Consider the following 26,175-nt stretch of genomic DNA (forward strand, 5'->3'; position numbering starts at 1 on the left):
TTCCCCGGGGCAGGCAGGAGTGTTTTTCCCTCTGCGTGGTACCCGGCTCCCAAAGGCTGCTTCCTAAAAGACGAGATTTCACTCAGAAATGCGTATATTCAGAAGAGCTTGAGGTCAAGAGCACCTGCCCCTCTTTGAGGCTCAGAGGTGGGGCGTCTGGAGTAGTGATCGCCACACGCCGGGGAGTGAACAACTTCTGAGCCCACTCCCCTGGTGTGTGGAGGTTTGTGTGTAACGGGGGGAGTGTGTGGGTGTGCGTGTGTAGCATACACACCACACACCCCATCATATCGACACACGTAAATACACTGGTTTTACTAATTGTATACGAATTATTAAAGTGATCAAGAAATAGAAATGTAAAAGAGGTGAGATCATATAAAGGAATAAAAGCGCTGCTGTTTTTTCCTCGCGGTTCCGTGGATGTTTTGCACGGGCCCTGCTCCGGAGACCGTGGTCTAGAGGATCTGGAATGTGTGCTCTCTGGGGTGACGCTGACTGAGAAGCCGTCAGTGGGACGTGACTGACGTTCTGTCTTCAGCCTCCTGGGCCCTTTGTGTATAGACTTTTCGTCCTTCCTGGGAGTTGAAACTGTTGGGTCACTAGGGCCTCCATGACGCTAAATCTGAAGTGTGTTTCCAGCTCCCGTTTTATCTAGACTTCTTAGCAGCTAAGGCGGCGAGGACATAGGGACACGAAGTAAAGGCCCCTCGTTTCCTGCACCCCTCCTTCCCTCCTTTGTGGGCTTATTCTCCGATTGTCTTAAGTACTCAGAGTCCCCAGGCCTGAGGCCCTATTTCCACCCCCCCGCCTTACCCAGCCACCTGATCTAAAGCTGGTCCTTGGTTTCTCCTAGGGGCCAAGGGTCTGCAGCTCCTCCAGCCCACAGCCCTGCTTGGAACTAACACTAGCTGCTACCCGTCTCCTGGGGTGTCTCACCAGGTCCAAGACTGAACCCATACTCTCCCCACCCCTCCAACCAGCAAAATCTAAATCCGGCCTTTCTGGGCAGGCCAGGAAGCAGCGAGTCACCTTCTGTACCCTTGTCCCCTCACCCCCGTGTCCCATCCACAAGTCTGTTGGTGGTTTTCCTTTGAACCATATCTTGGATCTGTCTCCTTTCTCCCCATCTCTGGACTGTGCACCTGCCTAGTCCAAGCTGCCACCAGCTCCCCGCTGGGCTTCCACTTCCACTCTTACTTCCTGCAGACCATTCCCTTCGTCTTTGCCAGAGCCAGCTTTTGAACTGCTCATCCGATCGTGTCAGCCTCTTGCTTAGTCCTTCGGTGGTGGCTCTCTGCCCTGGTCCCAGTTAGGTGGGCTTTTTATCCTGCCAGGTCCCGGCAGCCTGACCCCCGCCGAGCTTCCCAGTCTCATCTCACAACGCCCTCCGCCTTCCCTGCTCTCCAGCCGTGTGGCCCGAAGCTCTGTGGTTTCCTTCCTGCCACGGGGCCTTTGCAGATGCTGCTGCTTCTGGCTGGAGTGCTCTGCTCTGCAGTCCGCACCACTCCCCCAGCTGCTGCTTACAGTCGGGATCTCAGCTCCCAGGTTCCTTCCACGGGGAGCCCCTTCCTGCTCTCTCATCTAGGCTTGCTCCTACAGCACCGGGCGCCTCTCCTTTGCACTTTCTGTGGCTGTAAGTTTCCGTATTACGTGTTAACGTCTGCCTGTTCTTGTGAGATTCTAAACTCAGGGCGGGATCCCGCTGCTTGTGCACACTCTTCCGTCCCTTCCTCTCGTTAGTCCAGCGTGCCCTCGCCGCCGGGGACCCGTGCGTCACTGCCACGCCACCTCCTCTTCCTGCACCGGCTGGATCTCTGCTCGGGGCTCAGCAGGCAGCAGTAGTAGGTGCTGTGATTTTGGTTTTGATCCTCTGCGTCAGAAGGTGGGCAGTTGGCTGTCAGAATGGGGAAGGTGGTTTGTGTTCTTTGAGCCTCTTTGAATGGCTGGTCTCCTCCAGCGGGAGGCCTGGCTCCACTTCCGTTTGTGGGGCGAAGCCTCAGAAGGGGGCCAGCGAGTCTCTGGTGGGCTCAGCGCCCTGGCCTGCGCTGTGTGTGTCTTACCTGTGCTCTTTGGCCTCCCCTCCCCACCAGAGAAATGCTGTTACATCTTCTCAGGAGGGTCATAATCTCGATATTATTGCTGGACTTTTTAAAGGAGGAAAACCACACAGATGAAGTGAGAAGTCAGTCTAACCCTCCCCCAGCCCCCACCCCGGGCCCTCCCCCTCTTCTGCCCGCTCTGCCCGGGTCTCCGTCTGACCCTGTCCCCGTTGCTCCCGGAGCCACTCTTGGCTCTGTCACCGGCAACTTCTGTGTTGCCAAATCCAGGACCCACTTTCCTCTGCCCTCTGTTCGCTGTCTCCACAGCGTCTGACACAGGACACGCTGTTGCCCGTCCTGACAGCAGGCGTCTTCGCCTCCCGCACTACCAGCTGCCCCGGTTCCCCTCCTGCTGCCCCAGCTACATCGGGGGGTGTTAGGTTGCCATGTAAAATGTGTTTCTTGCTGTGGGCACAGCCGGTTGGAAGCATTGCTGTAGGTGCTGGGCATCCTCAGGCTCTATGCTGCTTCCCCCTCTTCGGCCAGTTCGTTAGCTTTAACGCTCTCCGTACGCTGAGGACTTTGTATCTGGCCCAGACCCCGCGGCAGCCCCAGCAGCTTCTCTGGGCTGATTCGGTCCTCTTCTTCCTCGGTTCCTCTGCTCCGGGCATCGGCCCCTCTCAGGCCCTGCTTTGCCCCCGTCAGGGTCACCGTATCTGCTTGGGGGTGGCCACCCCGTCACGCTCCATCAGGATGCCCTCTGCTCCTTCTCTGCGCTGCCCCGATCTGCCCATGGCCCTGCTCGGTTCCGGCCCTTTCTGTCCCTGGAACGCAGGCTTTGTCCGGGCAGCAGCCGCGTGTGTCTTGTTCTTATTGTTTCCCTGGGGCTTAGCACATGCCGGGTACAGAGTACATGTCCAAGTTACATTTGGGGGGTGAATATATGAATGAGTATTTCTGAAGCCATCGTGATTCGTTTCAAGTTGAGGTATTGAGCTGCTCTCCTGAGAAAGCAGAACCAGCCATGGGTGGATGGTGGGGGCCGAGCCCGGGTGCTGCGGGCGGTGGACCGGGTCACGCCCTTGCGCCCGTCCTTCACTGAGCTCGCTTTCCTTGAGGGTTTGGAGACCTGAGGATACCTGCTGTCCTTCGTAACCTACCCATCTTTCTTGCTTGTGACTTGGCATTTTCTTTCATTTTCTTCCTCTCCAAATTCTTCCCTCCACACACCACCCCGCCTTCTCCCTACTGTGAATAAATATTGAACTGCAGTATCACAGAGGAACAAAGGTATTTCTTGTTCACAGTGTGCAGAGCAGTGCTGAAGAGAACTGGGAAGTTCTTTAAGTCTCTTTCCATCTTCTCTCCACCATCCTGGCACCGGGTGGACCCTGCTCTGGAGGATCCTGGGCAGCGTGGCTTCGGCCTGGGTACCAGTGATGGTGCCACGTGTGAAGTCAGCTCCCAGCAGCCTTTGCGCTGCATGGGCACCACGTGCACTTCCTGAAGTCATACTGTGGGTTAAATCTGTGTCTAGAACTAGACATTTCAGACGTAAAGGGCTATTTCAGATTGGCTGCAAGTGTGTGTCTTTCATATGCCAACCCCAGTGCCCTCCAGCTTCGTCACTCTACACAGAAAAGGGTTGAAAAACCAAATTTTAATCCCGACAAAATTCTGGCTACGTAGGACAGAGGAGATCCCGATCCTACTCTTTGGAAACAGTTGGGTTGGAGTTTTGAGGTGGGAGACTGTACAGAGGGCAAGGGGCTGCCAAGAGCCACTGCCCGCAGACGGCCTGGTCTGGGCCGAGCCCAGCACCTCCTCGTCCACGACGCCAGCCTCCCATCGCTTGTGCGGGCGGCAGCAGAGGGTTCACTTCCCGTGGGGTGTCTCTGAGGCAGCAGTTGAGGTAAACGGGGCCGGCACTGACCGTACCTCCTGCCTAGGTTTGCTGTGAGGTCAGATGAGTGAGTGAAAACATTTTGCCAGCTCAATAGAGCTGCTAGGAATTCGTCCTCATTCTCTAAGCGTTTAAGAAATAAAACCCATCTGGTCGAAGTCCTCCTAAAATCCATCAACTTGACAGATCAGTGCTGTGTCTGGATTGCCGTTGTCTTTGGTCTGCTCGGGCCGCCAGAAAAAGCCACCTGGGTTTACTCTTCATAGTTCTGGAGGCTGGAGGTCCAAGGGCAGGGTGCCAGCATGGCCAGGTTCTGGTGACGGCCCCTTCCTGGCCTGTAGGTGCCGTCTTCTGCCTGTGTGCTCACGTGGCGGAGAGGGAGGCAGAGACGGAGAGAGAGGGCAGGCTCTCTGGGGTCTCCTCTTATAGGGGTACTGACCCCATTAGGGCTCCACCCTCGTGGCTTCACCTAAATCCATCACCTCCCGAAGGCCCCATCTCCAAATAACATCGCACTGGTGGTGAGGGCTTCAACCTCTGAATTTTGGGAGGACACAGTCCAGTTCATAGCAGTCATATGTACAGGACCGCAAATTAGTGAATATAGATTGGGCCTCACAAGGTGACAATGGTTAGATCATAATTGTGGAGATTATACAAGATGGTGGATGGATTACCAACAAACCCATTTTCCCCAAAATGTAAAAATGACTGAATTACTTTTTACTTTAATGTGGCCCCATGTCCTTTGGAAGTAGCTTTTCTTTTTTCCTTTCTCTTTTCTTCTCGCCAACTTTAGAATCATGTCCCTGCCTGATGAGTTTGTCCCGCTAAGCCTCTCCATCCATTTTGGTAAAATGAGTGTATTTAAAAGAGCTCTGTTTTATTGAGCAGTGTTTCTCTGAGATCCTGTCCCCACAGCCCGTTTCTGAACAAGGGGTGACCTAGAATCACCTGAGAGTGTTTCCAGACCTCACCTGGTGCCCCTCCCGACACGTCGACCTGGAAGCTCCATCTGTGGAAGCTCCTTAAGAGACTTGGGTACGGGGCTCCTTCCCGCCCTTCACCCCACCCGATGGGAACTCTTAAGCTGTAATTTCCTGCTTAAGGGAAGACGACTAAGGAATGGATTTGAATTGAGACCAAAAGGTGGATTTTGAAGGCAGAATGGCTCTAGATCCCACTTAGTTATTAGGAGTAACTAAAGGTGGAACGTAGGAGTGTCAAAGAGGTGAAGACAAGAAGACAAACATTAAATGACAGAGGGGACCGGGGATTAGAGCAGAAAACAGAAACCTTGAGCGCCCTATGCTAGGGTGCACTTTGGCACGGACCCCGCACCCCGTGGGGAACCCCGCAGGCCAGTTTCATGGGCAGAGGGCCCTTTGAACCATTTTCTTTCCCTGGGCACTCTCGACCGAAAAGCAGGTCGACCGTCACCAGAATGGATGGAATTGTTGTGACCTTTGATAAGATGCCAAGGGTGAGACTCATATGAGTTTTAAAATAAATAGAAGCAATAAAATATCGATACTGTTCTATTTTTGGAACCAGTGACCTAAATTCAACTTGAATTTTAAATCTCATCAATATAGTGTGATATTTGCCAGCATGGATCCTGAAGTTTACAGATGTGTTTCTTCGTATTTAAAGTGGGGACAGTGGTAATAAAAACAATTGGTAAAAATAATGATGATGATGTGCAATCAGGGTTGCTGTGGGAGTGGGTGAAACGGCTCATGTGAAAGGACTGCTGACGCCTGGCACGTGGTCCACACTCAGTAACCGGCTGGTGTGTTGCCATCTGTTTCAGGGCGCCGAGGCCATGGTTCTGGAGAGCGTTATGTTTGCCATCCTCGCAGAGAGGTCGCTGGGGCCAAAGCTCTTTGGCATCTTCCCCCAAGGCCGCCTGGAGCAGTTTATCCCGGTAAGATGCGCGGAAGGCTGGTCAGGTGATGGGAGCCACAGCGAGAAGACGGAGTCCGCCTCGTACCGTCACCGCAGGAGCCCGAGGCGCTGTGGTCCGAAATACTAAATGTGGCCTGTGTTATCACAGAAGTAAAGAAAAACAAAATTTCTCTTGAATTTACATCAAAACCTCTGTCTTTCCTGCAAAGATACGTTCATCCATTGAGAAACATGCAGGCAGACCTTGTTTAACTGAGCTTCGCAGATGCTGGGTTTTTACAAATAGAAGGTCTGTGGTGGCCTGCATTGTCAGACAATGGTTAGCATTTCTGAGCAATAAGATATTTTTTAATTAAGGTATGTACATTGTTTTTTGAGACATAATGTTATTGCCACTTAATAGACTGCAGTATAGTGTAAACATTACTCTTGGACACGCTGGGAAACCAAAAAATTCACGTGACTCGCTTTGTTGCGGTCGCTTTACTGTGCTGGTCTGGGACCGAACCCCCAGAATCTTCGAGGAGGCCTGTTTGTGAAACCTAACAACTTCCGAGCCTTGGTTATAGAACTCGCTGCAGGACGTGGCCCTGCCCGCACTGTGCCACGTGTCTGAGTTTGCCCTGCGGGCGCCACCACTGTTCTTTCCCTTGTCTCCCACTGCCTCCCCTCACTTTAGGGTCTCCCCTGCCCTCATGTGCCCGTCAGGTTCCTTCACGTTTCAAGGCCTTGCTCAGATCCTCTGCAGGAGTCAGGACTGTTTTCCCTTCCCTGCTGTGCTCAGCCATTGTTAGTGTTGCCCTAGCATCCGCCAGCGTGCCTCGTTTAGAGTTCTGTGTGCTTAGCCCCCCGCCCTGTGCCCCGTGCCCCGAGCCCCGAAGAGGGCTTTGAGCCGCAAGAGTTCCCTATAAAGCTGAGTGTGGGGCAACTCTGGGCCTGGTGACCGGCTCATTTGGGTGGAGATGCCGAGCCTTGCTGGCCTGTGTTCCCGCTCATGGAAGGGCTCCCCTTCTTGAGCTGTGTGAGCTCCCTAAGGGCTAGGGGCTGCTGCCTTCATGTCTTGCCTCATGTGATGTCTTGGCACGAGAGGCCTCGGTGTGCAGGGCCTCCCGGTACAGTTGTGCAGGTGTTGCAGAGCACAAGGACACCTGGCTGACAGGGTGCTCTGCTCGCCAGGCCTGTGTCCAGCGGGGGCTGGAGGGGGCGGGGTGCCCTCTTCTCGTTCACACGTGGTGCCGTGTGGGCTGGCTGCCAGCCTGGGGTGTGTTTGAAGGAATGGTTGTACCTCCCTGTATGGAAGAGTCCTTTCAGTCTCTTCCCTGGCGCCTGGCTGTAGGTTTGTTTTTTTTTTTTTTAAATATAAATTTATTTATTTATTTTTGGCTGCGTTGGCTCTTTGTTGCTGTGCGCGGGCTTTCTCTAGTTGTGGCGAGTGGGGGCTACTCTTCGTAGCGGTGCGTGGGCTTCTCATTGCGGTGGCTTCTCTTGTTGCGGAGCATGGGCTCTAGGCACATGGACTTCAGTAGTTGTGGTACACGGGCTCAGCAGTTGTGGCTCACGGGCTCGAGAGTGCAGGTTCAGTAGTTGTGGCGCACGGGCTTAGTTGCTCCGCGGCATGTGGGATCTTCCTGGACCAGGGCTCCAACCCGTGTCTCCTGCATTGGCAGGTGGATTCTTAACCACTGCGCCACCAGGGAAATCCCTGTAGTTTATTTATAGTTTTATTTATAGTTTTCCCATTAAAGACAGTAGCATCTGTCTAGCATGAGAATCAAATGAGATAGCAAAGTATTAGAAAGAATTTTAGAAATATGAAACATTTCGTATGGTTATAAATGCCAACGTGGATCCATCTTAAAAAACATAACGTTGATAAAACCAAATTGCAGAAGACTACAAATGGTATCATACCATTCGTATAAAGCCCAATAAAAAGCAAGATACAAATTGTTTAATAAGTACACATGTGATAAAACTTCTCTTTTTAGAAAAGGTAGAGGACCAGTGAACACAACTTAGAATAATGGAAATGTCTCGAGGAGAAACAAAGCTTGAGATCAGGGCACGTAGGTGGTTATGTCTGTGGAATAGTTACTGTTCTGGTTTTTTGGTTTTTTGGTTTTTTTGTAATTTATTTTTTTTTAACTTTTTTTTAAAATCTTTGTTAAATTCGTTACAATATTGCTTCTGTTTTATGTTTTGGTTTTTTGGCCCCCTGTCTCCCCCACCAGGATCGAACCCACACCCCCTGCATTGGAAGGTGAAGTTTTAACCATTGGACCCCCAGGGAAGTCCTTGTTCTCCTTTTAAAGTTCTGTACTCGTGTACACGTTTACTACATAACATAGTAAAGATTTTTTTAAAAATTATTTTAAAATGCTAGGTTGAACCATATGAAACTGCCAGCGTTCAAGTGTTTCTGCCCGCCAGAAACAGCGATTCCATTTGGCTCAGCCTGATAGCGTATGTTATTTCCAGGTTTACCCTTGATCGCTGAATGGGGTGAGATGAAGTCCATCTCACCTGTTCCCATGGCTGTGTTCCAGCGGTGACCTCTGAGAATGGTAGTCAGTCTTATATTTCTTTGTGCTGGGAAAAGAACTTGGATTCCAAGATTTGTTCACCTTTGAGCACGTTAGCTTTAAATTATCCCCGATGCCAAACCAGTTACGGGCGTTTTTTAACAGAGCCAAATGAAGGCTGTGCCAGCCGCCTCGAGGAATCCTTGGTGTCCCGCCGCTAGACGCTGAGTCCCCTGTCCTTGTCGCGACTTAATAACTTGGGAGATTCTGGGGTTGAGGGGACGATTGAGCCTCATGCTCTCAGGGAGCTCTCAGCTCCAATCACAAGGCACCTGCCATCTTTTGAGACTTCCCTGGCCGGGTGCTGGCCTGGGGCCTTGGCCTGCAGTATCTGCTTTAGTTCAGAGCGCCCTGTCGGGGACTAGATGTCCTGGTTCCCATTTTACAGAACCCGGAAAATGAGGCACAGAGGTATAAAAGTACACCCTTGGCCACGTAGCGTTGAAATGAGCGTTAAACCCAGAATTTGAGCTGGGGTTTCTCTAACTCGGGGACACTCACTCTTAACTCCTGTGCTGTATGGCTTCGGATTCTCAGAAGAATCTCTCTTTGGGTTTTGGTAGGGAAGTGGTTGGTTTGGAAAAGATAAGAGGTGCTCCCGTGGGTAGCCGTGAAAGCTCAGCCAGGACGAGCGTGGCCTCAGGCTGCACTTGCAGGAGACGGAGAAGCCTCCCGCCACACGTGTCCCTGGTCGGCTTTGCCCCGAGAGCCTGCTCCGGGCCAGGCGGGGCGCCGGGCTGCCCCGCGGGCAGGAGTGCGAAACCCTCGCCCTGAGCGCCTGGCGCCCCTTCTGCTGGGAGGCTGCTCTGAGCACCGCACCGCCTGCCCTGCGTCTGGGAGGAGGGCCGCGCCGGTGGGGGAGCTGGACGTGGGCCACGGCATAAACCGCTGACGACCCGGCGCTTTGAGTCTAGGGAGGAGGCCCCCGCAGTGTGGGGTAGAGTGACGGGAGGGCAGGACCATAGGAGCGTGAGAAGGACTTTGTCACAGCGAAATGGACCTTTGTGGCTGGCCTGCCCCTCCCTGAGAAGTGCTGTCTGCAGGGCACAGTGCCCATTCTGAAGGAATTTTGTGCCCTGGATGAGACTTAGATGCCCTACAGAGACGCTTCTAGCTCTAGGGTTGTGTGATCTCGTGCTTCAGGGTTACCTGGATGAGTGCCATTTTCTAACTCCCCTTTTTAATTCCAGAGCCGGCGATTAGACACTGAAGAATTAAGTTTGCCAGATATTTCCGCAGAAATAGCTGAGAAAATGGCCAGATTTCATGGTATGAAAATGCCATTCAATAAGGAACCAAAATGGCTTTTTGGAACAATGGAAAAGTAAGTGATCAGCCACTGGGCTCTCACCTAGCTTCCCGCCGGTGGCTCCCAGAGGCTCCGGAGCAGCTCTTGCTTGCCGTGCGGGTCAGAGGGCTTCCCTGGTCCGCCGGCGCACAGGCTGTCCGCTGGTGATGATTGTCTCATGAATAGTTCTTGCATGTAAAAATCAATTCCTGAACCAGGAAGGAAGACTGTTTGCAGAAGTGCTCCTGAACAGGCTGGATGGGCAGAAAACCCACATCCTCGAGTGTGCTGAGCCCCCGGCCCTTTCCCTCCTCTCCGTCTGGGGTCAGGGGCCCTGTGGGTTTTGCATGGTTACATTGAACTAGAGCCCCAAAAGCAAGCTAGGTGAATTGAGCATTGATCCTTTGTTCCCCTCTTTTGCAAGATACCTGAATCAAGTGCTGAGAATTAAATTTACCGGGGAATCCAAAGTTAAGCAGCTCCACAAATTCCTCAGTTACAACCTGCCTTTGGAACTAGAAAACCTGAGGTGAGTGTTTGCTTCCATTTCCTAACTTAGTAAGTACATCTGTCCAGAAATGTAAATGTTCTTAGTCACCATACCTGCTTTCAATGAACGTTAGGAAGCATCACCTCAGGCTTGGTGTTTTACATTGGTTTTGTGGGATGAGTTTAAACATTAATTCTGTCATCTGGAATTACAGTTTTATATGAGTGGCTTCACGGAGGAAGTAAAATTCCAGAATTCTAGTCCTGGTCAGTGACTAGGGCGGTAGGTTTTTTCTGAAACAAAAACAAAAAACAAGAACCACGGGGGCAGGCCAGCGAGTGTCAGCAGATGAGGGGAACAGATCAGCCCAAGCTAGCGGGGGATGGAGTAAGAAGCTTGACGCTGGTTTCTGAGTAGAGGCTACGCTGGTGTCTCCAGGGTGCAGCAGGCACGCAGGCTTCTAGCCTTCATCCGTCGCCCGAGTGTCAGCGTTTCCACCTTTAACTACTCACATATTTGAGTGTCTGCTGAGCCAGCATCAGGATTGGCTCTGAGGAGATGTGACCAAGACAGTCTGCAAGGAGCTTCTCTTTTGTTAGGAGAGAGAGAAAATAAGTAAATAAAAAAATGTCAGGTTGTGATGAGAGCTATGAAGGAAAGCAGAGGTCAAAACAGACTGACACAGAGGGCTCTGCCTGGGGTCCGAGGTCAGATGGCTCCGAGGAGGGCCCCCCGGAGGTGGGAGAGCGTGTGCAGAGGTCCTGCCACGGGAGGGAGCTGAAAGAGTGAGAAGTAACAGCAAAACCTTCCTTTTCCAGATCATTACTTGAATCCACTCCATCTCCAGTCGTGTTTTGTCACAATGACTGTCAGGAAGGTGAGAATTGCTACCTGTTACGCTGAAGATGGGCTCGTGTGTCTGCTGAGAAGATTCCCTCCAGTGTGTGTGATAAATGCCAGGTGCCCATGAACAGAGGGTTAGGTGCATGGAATTACGGCACAGCCATGCACGAAGTGTTGTGTGACTATTAAAAAGAGTGAGGTCGAGTTTTATACAAACCAACAGAAAAATCTCCACGATACATCAAGAGGAGAAAAAGCAAGTTTTAGAAAAACGTGTAGGGTATCATCCCATTTCTGTAAGAAAAAATGTGAGAATATCCACTAAACCGAGAGCTGGGATAAACGAAGTCACATATTTGTTCAGTATTTAACTCCTTTCGGTAAACATGTCAATTGACTTTGTCAGTCTGAAAGGCATTAAAGAGTAAGATGGCCCCCTCGACCAGTCCGGGGGCCCTTGCCTTCTGCACCCTGCAGCCCACGACACTGGCCAGAGCCCCCTTCTCTCTCAGCATTGGCTCACATGCTTCTAATGACTTTGGGTTTCTCTGCTTTAAAAAATTGCACTCCCATGTACCCCTTACTGTAACCAGACTCTACCCAGTGTTATTTCAAACATAACAGTTTCGTCAGAGGCCCCATCCGGCCGGGCACCTCCCCCCGATACTGCCGTGGCGCCTGGCTTTGCCTTGCTGTCCTCATCCTGCCCAGCACAGCTGGCTGAGGTCCACCCTCGGGCCCTTTCCAGGCTCTACGGCTTGTTTTTGATTTTGAGAACAGTCCCTGGTGAAGACTTGTCATCAGTGAGACGTTAGTTTGAGCCAGAATACCTGTTACTAATTAGCTGATGATTGCTGGGCAAGTCAGGTCAAGCAGGGTGTGGCCAAGTCAGCCGCAGCCTCGTGTGTGTAGCGGGTGATGGTGAACGGCCCAGACGTCACCGACGGGCTGAGGGAGGCCCCCGCCGGCGACAGCAACGCGGGGAGAGTGTGGAGGGGGCGGGAGCTGGACACTGGGTCTGGCCCCGGTTCTCCTATTAATGGCTCCCGGAAACGGACGATGTGTGCCGAAAAGCCTTGAACCTGGCTCACCAGATCCCACCCGCCAGCCCCGCCGTGAGAGATGCAGCACATTGGGTAGAGCGTGGGGCTCTCCGAGCATGTGCCTGGGGAGCCAGTCTGGCGGCCAAGCCCCTTCTGCCCAGAATTCAGCATTAAGGGAAGGGAAGTATGGTCGTGGGAGCGCTGGCTGTGCTGTCCTCCTTGGGGGCAAAGCAGTGGGGCCTGTGTGGACACCAGGACCCAGCTTCCCAGCTGGGGGCCACAGCCCACCCGCCTCGGGGCTGCTGGGGGTGCCAGAGCTCCGGGGTACCGAGCAGACCTTTCCTTTCCTGCCCCCATGTGGAAATGCAGGGGAGCCCAGGGCCACGCTGCTCTTGGGCTGCTGGCAACAGGGCTCTCGGGCCAGGCCTCCCAGGTCATTGCTGCTCCTGGCACCCTGTCCCGTGACTCAGGGCCACGTCAGCTCGCCGCGTGGTCAGGATGCCCTGACAGGCTCAGAACCACCCTGGGCCCTGCGGTTGGCGACCTGCGCCTTCAATGACAGAACATGCCCAGAGCAAAGGTCATGTCATCCAAACCTTTTTGCAGGTAATATCTTGTTGCTGGAAGGCAGGGAGACTTCTGAAAACCAGAAACTGATGCTCATCGACTTTGAATACAGCAGTTACAACTACAGGTAAAGTCAAATGCTTTTATTTCAGGATTCTGTTAGTATTTTAATATGTGTGCGAAACGAAGGAGAAAGTAGGTCACGGTACCATCCTGAGTTGGAAGTTTCGTCCCTGGAGGCCAGCACTTTCTGTCCCAGCGGCCGTGATGGCCACGTGGGGCAAGCACAGCCCGTTCTCAGCTGCGTCAGTGGGGAGCAGGGGCCAGGTCCTCAGAATCCAAAACTTGGCCTTCCGTTGGCTTCACCAAAGCACTGACCGCAGGACGGCACTCCTGAGCAGTTGCTCAGACAGCGGGCCAGGGTGCTTTGGTCTGTCCTGTCACTGAAACAGTCATGCTTTCGGGACCCTGGGGTCCGGGGTGGGGGGTCTCTCAGCGGGACTGCTGCCTCATTTTCTGTGCCTCTCGCTCTTTTTCAGGGGATTCGACATTGGGAATCATTTCTGTGAATGGATGTACGATTATAATTTTGAAAAGTACCCTTTTTTCAGAGCAAACATCCTGAAGTATCCCACCAGGAAGCAACAGGTAGGAGACTCGTGCTTGTATTCAGTACACTTGCTGAGAAGTAAATCACATACCTCAGTTTTACCCAGTCAGAGATGATTACAGCTTCACTTTTAAAGATGCCCTTTTAAAACCATGGAGTTGGTTAAGCAGGTCCTTTTGCTTTAAAATGTTATTTTGTGTCAAGATAGAGACTCAGTATTTGAGTCCAGCCTTTTTAAATCCCTGTGCCAGAGGTAACCTGCATCCAGTCAGAGAGGAGCACAGCCTCCATCGTAACTCCTTCTAGTGTTTCCCCAAAGCCCAGCCCCCGTCCTGCTCTGTGGCCTTCTTCCGGGGATCCCTGACTTCCCTCTGTTCGCTGCACTCTGTGCAGGCGGAAGTAGTCTTGTGGGCGCCGTGGTTCGGTAGCTGTGGCCGAGTTCCCAGTCCCCTTTCCTGTCCTGGGTTGTGGGAGTCCAGTGACTGGAGAGTCAGTCCTGTGGGAATCTCTCCCCAGGAAGCCCTCTGTTCCATTCTTTAGCCTCTGCCGAAGCCTTGGGTTGAGGGTAAGTACGTAGTGATGCAGAAGCTAGCAGGCTGGGGAGAGGGGCACTGCACCCACCTCTGCCAGCCTTGCAGGGCAGCAGCTCTGCCCACGCTGGGCGGCCCTGCTGCCCAACATCCCTTCTCCCGGGATCCCCGCCTGGTCAGAACGTTTCCCAGGGGCTGGGGGTGAGGACAGGGATGCAGTCAAGTTGCTGCAGTAGCTCACTCGGGAGATGTTTCTCAAGCACCTGCCTGAGTTGGGCATGGGGAGAGTCTCCAGCAGGTGGCCACGCTCAAGGGCAGCCGTTCAAATACAGACTTGCCGTGTGGCCAGACCTGGGCTGCTCTCTTCTGGCCTCATTTTCAGGCTGACCTGATGACCTTGAGTGTGTCCAGAGCAGAGTGACCAGGACGGTTTTGGACCTCAAGTTCAAGCTGTGTGGGTAGAAAGGGTGGGAGAACGTGGGGCTGTTGACCCCAGGGAGGGGAACACACAGCAGGCTTCAGGTTCCTGCCATGCTGAAAAGAAATTAGACTTTTATAAACACTGGGCAGGCAGCTCCAGAGATGAGAACTCTCAAACCAGTAAGGGGAGATTTTCAGTAAGAAGACACATTTCATTTTAGTGGAAGGCAGAGCTGTGTAACCCCCGACACTGCACAGCAATGGAAATGTAAAGAAGCTCCATTCCTGTTTTCTGAGAGGTTTTAAAATCACATACAGGTGTTGGTCTCTATCAGATAACCTGTCTGTATCTACTGAGGTAATCTCATGCTTTTCTGTCTTTAATCCATTGAAGTGTTTTAAAATGTTAAACGATACTGAAATTCCTGAAATAAACTATTTGAACGAGTTAACGTTCTTTTGTAATGCTCTGTTGGATCCAGTTAGGCAATTTTTTATTTTAGGAGTTTTACATCTATGCATATATGTGAAACAGGACTTTAATGTTCACTTAAAAAATTATTCATACCTGCTTTTGGAATAAAAATTATACTAGTCTTACAAAATGAGTTGAGTGTCCCTTTTTATTTTCTGGAACAAATTTATCTAAGATGGTGTTGTTTGAAAGTTTGGTAGACTTTGCCCATAAAACCATCTGGGCCTAGAACTTTTGGGGGAGGGAGAGTCATTAATTACCACTTTCTTAGGGTTTCAGTCTCTTCAAATTTTCTATTTTCGTTTGCCACCTTCAGCGTTTAGGGTCTCCAAGAAATTAAACCATCTAGGGTGGTGGTTCAAGCATGGGTTTTAAAAACTAATGGGCCTGGATTTGAATCCCAGATCTGCCACTGCTGGTTGTAACGTACTGACTATTTCTGTGCTTCAGTTTTCTCATCTGCAAAAACTGTTTTGTTGTCATGGGGAGTGTGCCTGTTACACAGAATTTAATAGGTATCAGCAGTCATTTTTTTTGTGCCAGGTTTACTTCAGAATCTACGGCCCCCTGCCTAGGACAGTGCTTGATCTTGAATGATGCTTTCTGGTGGAGGAGGGGGCGTAGTGTAAGAAAGCCAATTTTAGAGCAGGAAGATGGAAGAGGCGACACAGGGAAAGGGTGGGGGGTGCCTTCCAGCCGGGTAACCAGGTAGCAAGGGTTCTTACAGGGAAGAAAGACTGATGGCTGTTTTCTTCTTTACAAAAGCAAACAAGCCGAAGTTGGCTGTGTTCTGTTGCCTTTTGATATGGTATGAAATAGTGAAGAACAAGGGCTCTCATAAATCCTAATTCATATGTAGACTCAACGTGCAACCTGGTAGAACCTTAGGGTAAACTGTGTCTTCTCCAAACCAGAATCAGACACTGCCAGTTTATGGACATAAGTGTGGAAATCATCACAGTATCTTAGGGGTGGAAGGCCCCTTCACAGCGCCTGGTCCGGCGCCTGCCCTGAGGCAGCATCTGCTGACGAACGTCAGGGTGCCGTGGTGCCTCGTGCCGGCGCCACGTGGCGTGCCAGCCAGGCTGGGGAGGTGTGGCGTAGGCTGACGCTGCTTTGTGGCCAGTGGAAGACAGGAGTGTGAGTTAGAAGAAACAGCTCTACCTAAATTACTTTCTGCAGAAGCAGTGGTCTTGCCGGCAGTACGGCATCGAGTCCATTAGTTCTCTGACTGTAACCCGGTGATCCCAGCCGGGTGGGTGAGCTCCCTGGACCACGCCCCTGGGCAGAGCAGGGTGGCGGGCTTCGCTGACGTCCGGAAGAGTCACGCTTGACGTGTGTGCTTCGTGACAGCATTGACATCATCTGTTTTTTAACCATCATTGATCCTAATGTCATTGCTTTTTTTTTAAGCTCCATTTCATTTCCAATTACTTGGCTGCATTCCAAAATGAATTTGAAAACCTCAGTAATGAAGAAAAGTCCGTTATAGAAGAAGAAATGTTGCTTGAAGTCAATAGGTAATTTTTTTCCTTTGTCGGTTTGTAACGATAGCTTCCCTCTTTATATAGTGCATACTTGGGATGCCTCCTTGCAAACAGGAGTATTTTAGGAGCTCCCTCATAGCCATACATCTCGAGGTCTTGTACGTTGTCAGAAACAGAACGTTTGGTTCTCGTCCACGTGGCTGGGTGTGTTCGGATCCCCCAGATGTCAGCACACGGCCAGTGAGGAGAGCAGGGCCTGTGCACCGGGTCAGGGCGCGTGCGTGGCGTTCCGAGCTATCATCCCCGCCGCGGACTCTGCTGCACAGCCGCTGCCACCAGGGCCTGCTCACTCTTCTCACTCGTGCTCCTGGAGAGCTGGGTGCCACCGAGTAACGTGGTTCTCCTAGAAAATAATTAAAAATCTGTTTCCTCAACAGCTGTCAAAGCAGGGCTGAGAAAGCTCCAGATTCCGCAAAGGTCTAGACCACTGTGTACTCACACTCACTCGTCTCTTTGGTCAGGAGGCCTGAGTTATTCCCAGTCTTTGGGGTCTTCCATGAGATTATTAGTTAACAGTGACGGTTTGAGTGACCGTGGCCCTCCTCCCTCAGCACAGAGCCCCTCCTCGGTGTCCTCGGAACTGTCCCCAGTCCTCTCATTGCGCTGAGGCCACCCTGGCGGCCCCTCGGCTCCGCCTGCAAAAGAGAGCTTCCCTCCCCGGTTCTCGATCGGATGGAAATAGGAAAGCGGAGGTGGAGGAGACCCAGACAGAAAGGGTAGCACCAGGGGATCTAGTGGGTCAGGGATGAAGAGAAGCAGAGTCAGGGCTGGTGAGGGCACCGAAGCCCTCGTTCCTGAATGAGAGCTTTATATTCATTGTTTCGAGAAGAACTTGGATTCGCAGCGAAGAGGAGCATGGCACAGCCTAGAGGTGGAGGCCTGGCCACACCCTCCTCCTGATCCACTTCCGGGGGAGAGGGGGATGGGGAATGGCAGCAGGTTGTGCGGAGGCCCGCGCTTTCCTCCACCTGTTGCTGGTGGGGTAGGGGCCGCCGAGGCTGTGCGCTCACGCACGTGGCAGAGGGTTTCTCTCCCTGTGTGACCCACGCTTGACCAGCAGTGGCCATTGAGGCCTCCGGGTGGGTCCTGCGAGTGTTGTCCGTGTGCCAGGGACAGGGAGTCGGGGTGTTCACACCTGCAAGGTCACTGGCCAGCGGTGGGGAGAGGATGGCTGTGGGCTCCCGCTGTTCTCTTGCTGTGGAGTATCGTCCCACTGGGTTGGCCAAGGCAGACAGTTTGCACCCAGATGAGTTAGAACGTCCATCTGGCAGGAAATGATGTCATCGGTCCTCCAACTGGTCCCACACATCTCATGTGCATTTCCTGCTTTTGTAATTACAGGTTTGCCCTTGCGTCCCATTTCTTCTGGGGACTTTGGTCCATCGTACAGGCCAAGATTTCATCCATTGAATTTGGGTACATGGTATGTTTTGGGGGTGGTTTTTCTCTTCTGCTCCCAGGAAAGAAATGCTTCCATGTACGTGAATGCTCGGCAGTAAATGCCTGTTCCTTCCAGGGGGTTACCTGTTCGCCTCCGAGTACCTGAACCAGGTGACCAGCACCAGGACAGTGGGCTCCCCCCAGGGAAGCTGAGGGAGAAAGGAAGGCTGCATAATTGAAGCCGCTTTTGCTGATGCTGTGTCTGCCTGTGGAAGTTGCCCTCACTCCCGGGGCCAGCAGCTCCCGCCTCCCCTGCTTCAGAGGAGTGCTCTGTGGTCCTGTGGTTCTGATGGGGGATGTTAGAAATCCAGACCCTCGAGGTCCAGCCCCGACCTCAGTCCCCTGTGACACAAGGGACACTGAGTGAAGGGGGGGGGGTACCTACCGTACCTTCTTTTATTTGCCTGTTATCACCCCATCCTCTGGCCTACAGCACCCAACTTAAGAGTTGGAAGCTGGTGCTGATTGAGTTAGACCCCCTTTTGTGCAGCAAGTTTGTACCAAACCAGGCTGTCTTTTTATTCTAACCTAAGCGCTGTCCTTGGCATTTTACTTTGCTCCATAGTGAGTGGTGGGGGGCGTCCTGGGGCAGGGGTGCACACAGGTGTAGCGAGCACCTTGCTTTGGGACAGGTGGTGGGAAAGGACTGGTGCATTTTGTCCTCCTCGGTCCTCAGTGAGGATGGTTTCTGCTTCTAGGCAGAAGGTTTGGTAATGCACAGATGCTCTTAGGCAAAAGAAGGGGAAATTTGGATTTTTAAAGCAGATTTGGAGTCATGGTTAGATGTTACTGTAAGACAAAGTGGACTTCAGAGAAGGAAAACCACTGAAGGTAGAGAAGGGCGTTGCATCCTAGTGAAGGCAATCACTTCATCTGCGGGACATAGAGAGACCCTCAGTGTGTGTGCCCCTGAATTCTTCAAAAGACGCAGAGCAGGGACTTCTTGGCGGTCTAGTGGTTAAGACGGCACGCTTCCACTGCAGCGGGCATGGGTTCCATCCCTGGTCAGAGAACTAAGATCCCACATGCCGCACAGCACAGCCAAAACAAAACAGACCGAAACAAAAGACAGAGAGCAAAAAGTGACAAAGCTGAAAGGAAAGAGGGGCATATTCACCAAGTAGATTACACACCTCTAGGTAGCAGGTGGACCCAGGAAACCCTGCCACAGGTAGGGTGGACACCTGAACGTCACCCCAGCCGGCTCAACCTGACGAACACGTGTGGAGCCCAAACAGCTGCAGGACAGACATCCTTTTCAGAGAATGTGGAGTCTTCGTCAGGATAGGCCACAGGCTGGGCTGTGAAACAGGCCTCAAATTTACTGCAGAGTAAGTTCTCTGACCACGGTGCAATTTAATTGGAAATCATTAACCAGCAACCACAAAAATATCTGGAGAATTCTCAGTTATTTGGAAATTAAACTGTATACTTCTAAATAAACCCTGGATCAAATGAGAAATTACAAGGACAATTAGAAAATATTTGGAATTATAATAAAAACACAACGTACCAGAATTTGTGGGATGCAGCTAAAGTAGCATTTGGAAACTTATGGCTTTGCAGCTTAAAAGTCTTGGATATGAAGAAAGTTCTCAAGCCAGTGATATAAGCTGCTACCTTGAGAAGCTAGAAAGAGGAAAACCAACTAAGCCCAAAGTGGATAGAAGTAGAATGAAGGTAAGAGCAGAAATCATTGAAATATAAAATGGACAAAAAATAGAGAAAATTAATGATACCACAAAAGTATTTATAAACCTCTGGCTGTACTAAGCAAGAAAGAAAAGAGAAGACAAACATTACCAAAACAAAGAGAGACCATCACTACAGACTCTATAGATGTTCAAATAGAAGACGATGATGAACAACTCTGCCTGCAGATTTGACAACCTGCCTGAAATGTGCCAATTTCTTGGAAGATGCAGGTGACCAAAACTGACGTAAGAGATGGCCATGTAGTTATTAAATAAGTTGAACTCGTAATCAGAAACCTATAGAGTTGGGACTTCCCTGGTGGCGCAGTGGTTGAGAATCCGCCTGCCAATGCAGGGGACACGGGTTCGAGCCCTGGTCCGGGAAGATCCCACATGCCACGGAGCAACTAAGCCCACACGCCGCAAAAACTTAGCCTGCGCTCAAGAGCTCTCGAGCCACAACTACTGAAGCCCGCGCACCTAGAGCCCGTGCTCCGCAACAAGAGAAGCCACTGCAATGAGAAGCCACCGTGATGAGAAGTGCACCGCAATGAAGAGTAGCCCCCACTCACCGCAAGTAGAGAAAGCCCACGCACAGCAGCGAAGACCCAATGCAGCCAGAAATAATTAATTTAAAAAAAAAACATAAATGCTACTAGCCTCCTTAGCCACGCATTCAAGGCTACATACACCCTCTTAAAAAAAAAAAAAAAAGAAGAAACCTATAGAGTAAACTTCAGGTCCTGGTGAATATCATCAAATATTTAAGGAAGAAATAATAACAGCCCTACAGACTTGTAGCAAATAAAGGGGGAGGGATCACTTCTCAACTCATTCAATGAGGCTAGCATGACCCTGACACCAAAACTAGACAAGGACATTTCAAGAAAACTGCAGATCAATGCTTTTCATGAACATTACCCAAAAACCATTATCAAAATACTGGCAAAAAGTAAATCCAACATATGTAAAAGGATAATATTTTATGACCAAGGGGCATTTATCCCTGGAATGCAAGGTTAACGTCAACATTTGAAAAACCTATTAGTGTAATTCACCGTATTAACAGAATAAAGGAGAAAAATCATACAATCATCTTAGTGAATGCAGGAAAAGCATTTGATAGAATTCAACACCTGTTCATGATAGAAAGTCTCAGCAAACTAGTAATAGAGGAGAACTTCCTGAACCAGGTAAAGGGCATATATACAGCTCTTATACAGCTGCCGTGGTAATCGATGGTAAAGGACTGAATGCTCCTCCCACCTCTGCCCCAAATATAGAGCAGCAAGGCAAGGGTGTTCGTGTTCACTTCTCCTCACAGGCTGCTGGGGTGCCTAGCCAGCATAGGAAGGCAAGAAAAAAAAACAAAATGCAAAAGTACCAGAAAGGAAGAAGAAAAACTGCCTTTATTTTTATAGGTGACATGATCATGCACATGAGAAAATACAGAGGAATCAATAGAAAAGCTATTTAAACTACTGAGTGAGTTTATCAGGGTCGTAGGATACAAGGTCAATATGCAAAACCCGGTTGCATTTCTACGTGCTAGAAACAACTGTAACTGAAAAAATTTTAATTGTGTTTACGATGGCATAAAAAACTTGAAATACTTAGGGATAAAATTTGTCAAATATGTGTATGATCTGTACACTGACAACTATAAAACATTGCTAAAAGAACCTAAATAAAGAGAGATACCACATCTGTGGATTTAGAAGACCTAATCTTAAGACGTCCATTCTCCCCCAAACTATCTGTCGTCTCCGTGACCCCAGAAAAATCCCCACAGGCTTTTGGTAGAAATTGACAAGCTGATCCTAAAACTTACGTGAAAATGCAAAGGCCCTGGAATAACTAAAACACTAAAACTAACTAGAACCACGTTGGAAGACTTAGGCTACCTAATTTCAAGACTTAGTAAGCACAATAATTAAGACCATGTGGTGTTGGTAGTAAGATAGACATAAATCAGATGGAACAGACTAGAGTTCCCAGAAATAGACTCCTACACATATAGGTAACTGGTATTCCACAGGAAGGCCAAGGTAATGCATTGTGGAAAGGATTAGATTTTCCAAAAATGATGCGGGAACAACTGAATAAACCATATGGAAAAAAATAATGAACTTTGAACTTGCACTCTACACAAAAATTGACTTGAAACAGATAATAGACCTGAATGTAAAAGCTAAAACGGGAGAGAAGCTTCTTAACTGTGGCAAAGATTTCTTAGGTCACATAAACCACTAACCCTCAAAGAAAAAAAATACAGTAAATTGGACTTAATCAAAATTTAAAACTTTTGTTCTTTAAAAGACACCATTAAGAAAATGAAAAGCCCAGCCACAGACTGGGAGAAAATAAGGCAAATTTATATCTGACAAAGGACTTGTATTTAGAATATATAAAGAACTCATAACAGCAAGAAACCAAACAACCTACTTTATAAGTGGACAAAAGATTTGAACACTACATGGAAGATAAACAAATGGCCAGTAAGCATCTTTTCATCTGCTTGATATAAAGTCATAAAAGAAATGTAAGTTAAAGCCCCAGTGAGATGCCTTGCACACCCTTGACAATGGCTAGAACTTAAAGTCACAATACCAAATGTTGGCAAGACTGTGGAGCAGCTGACCTCATATACATTGCTGGTGGGAATGTGAAAGGGTGAAACCAGTGTGGAAAACAGTTGGACAGCCTCTTATAAAGTCAAACATACACTTACCTTACCGGGACCTCCTTGGTGGCACAGTGGTTAAGAATCCGCCTGCCAACGCAGGGGACACGGGTTCGATCCCTGGTCCAGGAAGATCCCACGTGCCATGGAGCAACTAAGCCTGTGCACCACAACTATTGAGCCCACGTGCCACAGCTACTGAAGCCCGCACACCTAGAGCCCGTGCTCCACAAGAGAAGCCACTGCAATGCGAAGCCTGCATACCACAATGAAGAGTAGCCCCCACTCGCTGCAACTAGAGGAAGCCTGTGCGCAGCAGCGAAGACCCAAAGCAGCCCCCAAAATAAATAAATAAATAAATTTAAATAGACTATACTTCAATAAAATGAAAAGTTAAAAAGAAAACAAAACCAAAAAAAAACGTACACTTACCATACAACCCAGCAGTCCCTCTCTTTGGTATTGATCCAAGAGAAATGAAAGCCTATTTCCACGCCAAGACTTGTATTCAAGTGCTCACAGCAGCTTTATTTTCAGTAGCCCCAAACTGGAAACAACCTACATGCCCATCAGCAGATGAACGGGTGAACACACTGTGTTGGACCCATATCACGGAAAACTGCTCAGCCACGAACACTGCCGCCCACGGCAGCGTGGATGTGTCTTAGACACAAGCCAGACACCAGAGGGGACGTAGCGGATGCTTACATTCACGTGGAAGCTTTCTGTCGCGATCTGGTGGGCTTGACTGCAGAGACCCAGGAGAACTTTGAGGGTGATTGTGGTGTTGGTGTTGAGCTAGGTGTGTGCATTAGTGAACACCGCACATTTTAAATGAGTTAATTTTTGTGGTATATAAATTATACCTCCACGTTAACTTTTTTTGAACTGATGTAATCTTGGCAGTTAGCACTGCAGACTTTGCGATTTGGAGTGGTCCTTAAGAGACTGTGTTCCGCACACCGGTGGGCAGACAGGGAGGGGAAGGGACCCAGGGGCCCGGTGGCTGGCCAGGTTTTCTCACTTCCCTCCTGGTGTCCTTTTAGTAATCGTGCTGCAGCAAACAGGTGGCACCTACCGTCTGTCTACACTTGCTAACGCCCCAGGGACCTTGGGCTTTGACAGAGAAGCCTCTCTTGTGTCCGTCAGTCCGCGTCTGTAGCGTTCAAGGTGAATGAGTCGGTGAACCGCGCTGCACCAGATAACATAGACAGAAGTCCCGTCTCCCGTCTGGGATGGCAGGGCCGGGCCGGCGCAGCTGATCGAGCGGGGGACGTTGAGGGTAAAGGGAAGGCGGTGACCGGGGCCGCTGGCAGCGGGAGAGGACCGTCCTGAGAGCAGCGCGGCTCCTGGATGGCCTGCGGCGCACGGAGCTGCTCTGCTCTGTGCCGGGGGGCGGGTGGGACCCTTGGTGAGGCCCCTCTTCTTTCTGTCTCCTAGGAGTATGCCCAAGCCAGGTTCGATGCCTATTTCGACCAGAAGAGGAAGCTTGGGGTGTGACTGGGGAGGCCCGCCTGCGCTGCATCCCTGGACTGCGCGGGGGCGGCCACGCCCGAGGGTCCCTCTGTGCTCCGACTACTGTACCTGCAGCAAGGAGGCTCGGACGTCTCTCTGCCGAACACAGATGTGTATGATACGAAAGACTGTATTAAAATTGAGGAACATTTATTTCATATCTTGTTTACAATTTCACTAGGACTCTGACATGAGATCAGGAAGCAGAATTATAGTACACTAGTGCAATAGTGCAACATCTCAGACCCCCTTAATCTAGAGAAGGCATTTTCTACTTCAGTCAGGTGGGGCAAACAGCACGAGTAAGCAGTGTCACTGCAGGTGCCTTTTTGGTTAATGTTGATCTTTAAAGGATGTTAATGACCGCGCTGGTGAACAGCGCTGACTGGGCTTTGTGTAGGTAATGGGTGTGTAGGGCGGCGAGTGGGCTGCGACACTGCCGATGCCCCGCGGCCTGACCGGGTCCTTGGAGACGCAGACCGCCCCCGAGGTGCGGGGTGCACAGAGGCGGGAATGACTGGCTGCCCGCTGACCGCTGCCTGTCATCCGTGTTCTCCTCTGCAGGTGAATCTCAGATGAATCTCACCCTAACTGGATGCAGCCCCGCCACGCCCTCTAACTGAAAGTGCTTTATTAACCCCGGCTCTGCGGCCGGCAGTGGGCCGTGGCCACAGAGGGCCAGCAGGCGGCACGGGGACATGTGAACACACATGCCCCCCGCCCCCGCCCAATCCGCGTTCCTGGCAGGGAGCGGACTGCTTTGTCCCGCACTCTGCAGCCTTTTCCCCTCCGCCTCTGCTCAGCCTGGAGCTGGGCTCCTGTGACAGGGCCGCTGCCCGCCCCCAGGCATGGTCGTGCCCCAGGGAAGCCTCCTGCCGCCCCGGTGCTGGGGCCTCGGTGTGCTGGGTGCGGGAGGGAAACCTTGCCCTCACTGCTCCCCGGTGTACCTCATGTGGTCGTTCTGGTGGGAAACCGCAGCCCGTATGTGGAGTATGGGGGCGGGGATAGAGTATAGCTGTGAAATCCGTATGTATTAAAAGTTCTTTGGGATAAATCTTTTTTTTTTCACTCTGAACTTTTATTTGAATTGTTTTTTGTGCATACATTCCTGCTACCACAAAGACTGTACTATACAAACAATAAAAAAGGTAAAGCCCATCCTCTGCTGTCACCTTCGGATGCATCCCTAGTCTCGGGGAGGTCTGCGGTGCGTCCACCCGGCTCCGGAGGCAAAGCCCTTGGGCAGGAGGGAGGGGGGAGCACTGGGCTGTCCAGGAGGGAGACTTTCCACTGCCCGGCCTTCTGGACACCAAAAGTTTTAACCTGGTGAGTGTGTTATCATATCCAAGCAATAAAACTGAGTCCTAGGGACTTTCCTGGTGGTGCAGTGGTTAAGAATCCGCCTGCCAATGCAGGGGACACGGGTTCGAGCCCTGGTCCGGGAAGATCCCACATGCCGCGGAGCAACTAAGCCCATGCGCCACAACTACTGAGCCTGCGCTCTAGAGCCCGCGAGCCACAACTACTGAGCCCACGTGCCACGACTACTGAGCCCGCGCTTAGACCATGTGCTCCACAACAAGAGAAGCCACCGCAATGAGAAGCCCGCGCACCGCAACAAAGTAGCCCCCGCTCACCGCAACTAGAGAAAGCCCGTGCGCAGTAATGGAGACCCAGTGCAGCCAAAAATAAATTAATAATTAAAAAAAAAAAAAAACAACAACTGAGCCCTAGATGCTGCTGCCCTGTGTGTGAGATCGTAGAACACAGCTCCCAGCTCCTGCCTGTGCCCACGGGGCCCGACCGGCCTTGCCAGCCCCCTGCCCCCAGCCTCTCTCATCCCTAAGACACCAGGCGCGCTCGCGCTTTCCTCTGCCAGGCGGCTTTGGGGTCAGGCTCCCTCACATCCTCTCGCTGGCTGTCACTTTCATTCTCTGTATGTGGAATTCCTGGGATGCCCATCTGTTCGCTCAGCCATCCTCCTGGATTAGACCCAACGCTCGCTGGAGCAGGCCTGTCCCCAGTGCAGGTGACCCCCACGCCCCAGGGGCGCCCCCTCCAGGGCGTCTGCGCACACTGGTTCCGCAGCATCCAGCCCTCCAGCCAGGCTGCCAGCTGCACACGTGTCAAAGCCAGGGCAGGGCCAGCTAGCGTCTCCCTGGGGTCACGCCTGCCACCCACCCCCGAGACGTGCCACGTTCTTGGCGCTGAGCACCGGCCCCACCCTGCGAGTCTCTGCACGGCTCTGCTCCCCAGGAAGGTAGAGCTTGGAGTCCTGGGCTTGGGCCAGATCCTGAGACGCACACCGCTTCCTCCGTTCCTAACCAGACGCTGCTCTCAACGTTTCTTGGAGCCAAGTCTCTGCCAGGTGTGTCATACCGCAGCCAGACAGCCCCTCATACCCCAGCCCAGCATCTGGGGGCCCTGAGCGGGGCGGCCCTGGGCTCTGGAGGGACAGGCTCCCCCCGGCAGCTGGCCAGACGAGAGCCACGGTGATGGGGCCAGGCCTCCCGGCTCGCCGCGCCCAGGGCGTCTCTGCCTTCAAGGCAGCCTTTGTTCCTGGGGCCTCCAGCCGGAAGAACCACTTGGCAGCTC

The 26,175-nt window shown here is 51.4% G+C and overlaps 1 protein-coding gene across 4 annotated transcripts in view; it reads left to right on the plus strand.

Annotated features, from left to right (window-relative positions):
• The window catches only part of CHKA (choline kinase alpha), a 61,887-nt gene extending 37,131 nt beyond the window's left edge, over nucleotides 1-24,756 (plus strand). For 3 of the 4 annotated variants that reach the window (XM_057553794.1, XM_057553791.1, XM_057553792.1), the window contains 9 exons: nucleotides 5,759-5,872; nucleotides 9,626-9,759; nucleotides 10,148-10,252; nucleotides 11,032-11,090; nucleotides 12,706-12,793; nucleotides 13,206-13,314; nucleotides 16,115-16,221; nucleotides 17,590-17,671; nucleotides 23,506-24,755. In XM_057553794.1, the coding sequence (XP_057409777.1) occupies nucleotides 5,759-5,872; nucleotides 9,626-9,759; nucleotides 10,148-10,252; nucleotides 11,032-11,090; nucleotides 12,706-12,793; nucleotides 13,206-13,314; nucleotides 16,115-16,221; nucleotides 17,590-17,671; nucleotides 23,506-23,565 (858 nt within the window). In that variant the 3' untranslated portion in view covers nucleotides 23,566-24,755. Of the gene's footprint in view, nucleotides 1-5,758; nucleotides 5,873-9,625; nucleotides 9,760-10,147; nucleotides 10,253-11,031; nucleotides 11,091-12,705; nucleotides 12,794-13,205; nucleotides 13,315-16,114; nucleotides 16,222-17,589; nucleotides 17,672-23,505 lie in introns of all 4 variants that reach the window. The other variant, XM_057553793.1, reaches the window with a different exon arrangement.
• Nucleotides 24,757-26,175: the final 1,419 nt, after the last annotated feature.

The sequence above is a fragment of the Balaenoptera acutorostrata genome, chromosome 9 (genome assembly GCF_949987535.1).
Source record: "Balaenoptera acutorostrata chromosome 9, mBalAcu1.1, whole genome shotgun sequence".
Taxonomy (NCBI): domain Eukaryota; kingdom Metazoa; phylum Chordata; class Mammalia; order Artiodactyla; family Balaenopteridae; genus Balaenoptera; species Balaenoptera acutorostrata.